This window comes from Dermochelys coriacea, chromosome 14, assembly GCF_009764565.3.
Source record: "Dermochelys coriacea isolate rDerCor1 chromosome 14, rDerCor1.pri.v4, whole genome shotgun sequence".
In the NCBI taxonomy this organism is placed as follows: domain Eukaryota; kingdom Metazoa; phylum Chordata; order Testudines; family Dermochelyidae; genus Dermochelys; species Dermochelys coriacea.
This window is the reverse complement of record NC_050081.1, coordinates 31,931,709-31,936,922: the sequence shown is the minus strand read 5'-3', so window position 1 is coordinate 31,936,922 and position 5,214 is coordinate 31,931,709. Positions and strand designations below refer to the sequence as shown.

Genomic DNA, 5,214 nt, shown 5'->3' with positions numbered 1-5,214 from the left:
TTATGGGACCCATAGGCACCGACTCCATGGGTGCTCCTGGGCTGGAGCAACCACAGAAAAAAATTAGTGGGTGCTTAGCACCCACCGGTAGCCAGCTCTCCCCTTCCCCTGCAGCACCTCCCTCCCACCGGGATCAGCTGTTCTGTGGTGTGCAGGAGGCACTGGGGGGAATGGGGAAGAGCAGAAACCATGCGCACTCGGACTAGGGGGCGGAACTGGGCGGGAAGCGGAGGGTGGGGGTGCAGCAGGGGTGGGAAGAGGCAGGACAGGAGTGGGGGCTTGGGAGAAGGGGTGGGGTGGGGGCAGGGCCTGGGGTTGAGCACTGGGTGTTGAGCACCCCCAGGGCCCAGAGGAAGCCAGACCCTGTGATTGAACCAACTTCTGTGGGTGAGAGAGAGCTGAAGAAGAGCTGTGTGTAAGCTTGAAAACTTGTCTCTCTCACCAGCAGAAATTGGTCCAATAAAAGATAGTTACCTCACCCCCTTCTCTCTCTGAGTGTAAGGGTAACAGTCTAATACCAATGCATACAGTTTATGCATCCCCCTCATCAGGGCTAAACCTAAAGTAACAATCTTGTAATGCCCACTGATTAGCGGTGCAATTTCTAAATTCCCCAGTCAGTAGCTGATGCATTTGTGCCTTCCCCAAGCACCCTTATTATTATTATATCATCAATTACATTTTATTTTTCTTCAGCTCTTGCTGCTGCTGCCTGGATGATGCATTAATAATGCCATGGATGTTTCTTGCCGCTCTCACAGCAGATTTCACAGCGGTTTCAATCCAGGCATGAGGCTGGGCTGTGAGTTCTCCTGTAAAACGGATCCTCCCTTCATTCTGAAACAAAGCTTTGGAGTAGTCGACAAACTGGTACGGGGTGAATGAAACATAGGATCCCATGGAATATCTGTCCAGGCTCCATTTCTTGATCACATGCTTATTGCAGACACTCTGGATATAATTCTTGGGCACCTGGTGGATTTCTTCCAGGTCCCCCAGCACCACATCAACACACTTTTCATCACTGAGGGGAATGAAGAATTCAGCATCATTGCCCCAGGTGTATGAAGCCAGTATCACCCCCACCCCACTGGAGAAATTGTGGCTGGTAATAAATGAATCTGGATGGGCAATCAGTGATTGACCTCCCACCTTGTATTCCCTCCTTCTCCCAAAACCTTTCAATACAGACCAAAACAATCTTATTGGCTTCTGAGTAGTGAATGGAGCGCAGGGCATGGGCCTTGTTAGTCGAAAGAGGTGGTGAAAATTTAATAAGCCGTATGGCTTTTGCTGTGGCCGTGACAAAAACGTAGTCGGACGTCACAGCCAAGGGAACCAATGCATCTGGCCCCTGGTAAAACACTCTCACTTGGTCATCCTCGTTTAGTATCTTCACTACAATGGAGCGAAATAGAACGCCCCTGTGAATATACTGGTAGAAAGTATCAGGAAGCTGATCAAATCCCCCAGTGATCTCATCATAACTGAAAGAAAGGGGGAGAAAAGAGGATGGTAAGGCAACAACATCATTGGACAACAGTTAACTGAGAGAATGTCACAAGAACAACAAAGAGAGCTGTAAGGAGCTGCATAGTTAAGATAGAACCTAGCCCCCACTGAATGCCAACTCCAACTTCTTTTATTATAGTAGAGTGCCAGGTCTGCTGCTGCTAAGGTTAAGATCAACTATCTGTTTAAAGCTTGACTCTGCTAAATGCTCTAAAATCTGCATGATTACTCAGATTCCCTTGGAATTAGTTCTGCCTCATGGGGGCACTGGGGAGCATTAATGATACTACTTTAGCGTCATTTGACCTAGGCGCTTTTGAGATACAGCAGAGTGATGCCCCAGTATGCCCACAACACATGCATTCTGGACTTAATTACTGAATTCCATAGGATCTGACCCAGTTAGAAGCTATGGACTTTATGAAAGTGACCCTGGTTTTTAATGGCTAATAAACTATAGTAATGAACACTTACCCTTTCTGACAAGTCAGACCATCAGTGCCTACTTCAAAGAAGGCAAAGGGCTGCATTGATAAGATGAGGTTGATGGACAGTTAAATGTATTGAAAGATGGATGGATTGCCAGACAGATCCTACCAAAGCTACATGTCCCTTCCACATACAAAGCAACTGAATAAAGATTCCTTTTTCCTTACCCCTTCTCAGAGAATGTAACATGGTCCATGAAAGAGTGAAGAAATGACATCTGGAATTCACTATCTTCATTCAGCAAGTCATCGATCATGTTGATGGCTCCTCTACTTAAATTTTCTTCTTTAATCAAATACTCCTGGATGGGGAAGAGTGGAGTGGGTGGAAGGTGCATGCATATTATATCCCCATAGAGAAATGACAGTCAAAGAGATATTTAATTTCCGTTGAACATAGGAATTTTTCAATATCCATAAGGGATGGGCAGAAGTCAAACCCATCCACTATCCTACTCGATGATTTGTCTGCTTCTTCATAAACAATCACTGAAGTAAGGCTGATGCTCACTTTCAAGACACAATCTCACCCAGTTTTGATTCACAGGATGCAATCCTGACCCTCCCCCCATAAAGTCAATGGGAGCTTTGCCATTGATTTCAACGAGGCCAGGATTTCACTCCTAGTGTCCATACCAAGATTTCATTGTCTTTGATTAAAGATTCATGATCCAGTCCACACCTCCTGTGGGGTAAAAAGTAATTGTGGATGGGTATACGGAGACAGGTTCTCTCACTGAAATTTTGGATGGGTATACATAGGTGGATGTCACATAGAGTGTTGTGGTGGGAAGAAGAGATGCCAAATCAATAACACCAGAGTGGAGGAGGGCGCTACACAAACACTAGGCAGATTGGAGCACAGAGACTGCTCACTCTCTGCAGACTGGTGTTTTGGATAGGGAGAGGCAGAGAAGATCCATGGCCTTGCCCTCCCCCTGCCACTAAGGGGAATCCAGGGGACCATCGAGGGAAGAAGGCTGTGCTCCGTGAAGACTCATGAAGCAAATGTGTTGCCTCCGCCCAACTAGTAGCTTTTGGAGGATTCGGATGCATTATCTCCTACCATGGACTGTGTGCACGTGGCAAGAACTATCCCTCAAGGAGTTACATTGGCAATGTGAGGAAAGTATGTCTACACTACCCGCCAGATCGGTGAGTAGTGATCCATCTATTGGCAGTCAATTTATCACATCTAGTATAGATGCGACAAAATCGATCCCCGATCACTCTGCCATCGACTCCGGTATCCCACCACTGCAAGAGGCAGAAGCAGAGTCGACAGGGGAGTGGCGGCAGTCAACCCCGCGCCATAAGGACACGAGGTAAGTCGATCTAAGATATGTCGACTTCAGCTAGGCTATTCTCATAGCTGAAGTTGCATATCTTAGTTCGATCCCTCTCTCCCCCCTGCCTCCCCACAGTGTAGACCAGGGCTTAGAAAATCAGGCACCTTTAGATTTAAAGATACTGGAATGCTAACTTCAATTACCTTGATGGAAAAGGAGTCATATTTCTCTTTCAGAACACTGCAGTCTGTGGTCACCTGGGTAGCAACAAAGAAATAAGTTGTTTGTTTCACGATCACAGTTCTACCTTTAAAGGTTTGGTATTTTCCCTGTTTGTACTTATATATGGTATCCTATTACATATGCACAAAGGGTCAGGACATGAAATGACTGCTCAGGTGAAAGAGTTGTTAAGAATATCTTTTAAATGGAGATACAAGGGACAGCTTTTGTTTTCCACTGCTGCAGTTCTCCAAATGACTGAATTGCTTTCACTCAAGCTTTCTAAACAATACAAACATATAGACTAAAGGTAAAATGTTCAAATGTGGCGAAGTGAATCTGGGATCTAGCTCCAACCTTCAGAAGTGACTTAGGTACTTTAGGGGGCACATTTTCAAAGGTATTTAGGCATCTAAACATGCAGATAGCACCTACTGGGATTTTCAAAAGCACCTAAGTGCCTAAATCCCATTGAAATCCATGGGAGTATGACAAATAAGTCTTTGGAAATACCACTAGGGGCTAGATTCACAAAAAAACTTATGCTCAGCACCTCAATGCCTAACTTCTAGATGCCTAGAAAATCAGTGGGATTCACAAAGGTTGAATTTGGCATTCTGGATTATGTCTATACTGGAAAAAAACCAACAACCCCAAAACCCACACCTCCAAGTCTCAGAGCCTAGTCATGACTTGGGAATGCAGGACTGGGGCCACAGGGATAAAAATAGCAGTGTAGATATTCCCTCTGGAGTCCTGGCTCTGAAACCCAGTGAGGGGAGAGAGTTTCAGAGCATGTGCTCCAGCCCAAACAAGAATGTGTACACCAATATTTTTAGGCCTGTAGCCCAAGCCCCCTGCTCCCACGTCAACTGACCTGGGCTTTGACACTTGGCACCATGGGTTTTTCTTTGCAGTGCAGACTTAGCCTCAGGCTCCCTGCACAATGAGTGGAGGTAGACAGGCCTCTAAGAATTAGATCCACAAAAGCCAGCACACAGACTAAATACGTCAATGGGAGATGCCACGGAGAGGGGTGTATCCTGTGGAGGAAAAAATCTAGTAGGCCTAAACTTATAGGCCTAAAACTTTGGTCAAGCTAACTGTGTATATAGAGAATAAGAACGGGATGAGGAAAATTCCATTGTGGGGCAGTTACAACGGCACATCTTAAGAAATGTAACCATAATAGTTAGAAATTAGGAAAGACCGTTAACTGCAAAAAAACAAATTTGTCAATAACAGGAAATGCTTGTTTTGCTATACTCCAAATAAGAAAAGCTGCTGTAAAAACTTGCACTATATGCCAAATATGGGAAAATGCTGTTAAAGGAAATGTGCTTAACAAATTGTGGTTTTCAACTATATAAACTCCTGTATTTTCTGTATATGATAGGAACAGCTACTTAGAGCTGTTACCCCCTGCGCTTGTAATCAATAAAGGAGCCTCAGGCTTGTTCTGATCCAAACACAACCCGTGGTTAATTTTCCACCACAATCCTAAATCCCACCCTTCTTAGGAAGTTCGGCACCTAAGTCTGCTTGGGATTCTCAGCTGTGAGCTCTCTCCTGGAATCAGTCACCTCAGATGTCTGTTGCAAGCAGTAGCAGCAGCAGCCGCTTTGTAGCTTTTGAAGGCAGTAATTAGAGTGAGTCGGGGGAGTGGGCGAGAGCTGCCCCCTGCCCATGTCCCTTCCCCTGGG

At 45.4% G+C, this 5,214-nt stretch overlaps 1 protein-coding gene across 1 annotated transcript; it reads right to left on the bottom strand.

Moving 5' to 3' along the window:
* Window positions 1-675: 675 nt before the first annotated feature.
* LOC119843050 (L-amino-acid oxidase-like) lies at window positions 676-4,412 on the bottom strand. The gene is given in 5 exon segments (XM_038371950.1): window positions 676-1,108; window positions 1,110-1,487; window positions 2,169-2,302; window positions 3,493-3,546; window positions 4,389-4,412. Coding segments are annotated over 5 exon segments (1,023 nt in total).
* Window positions 4,413-5,214: the final 802 nt, after the last annotated feature.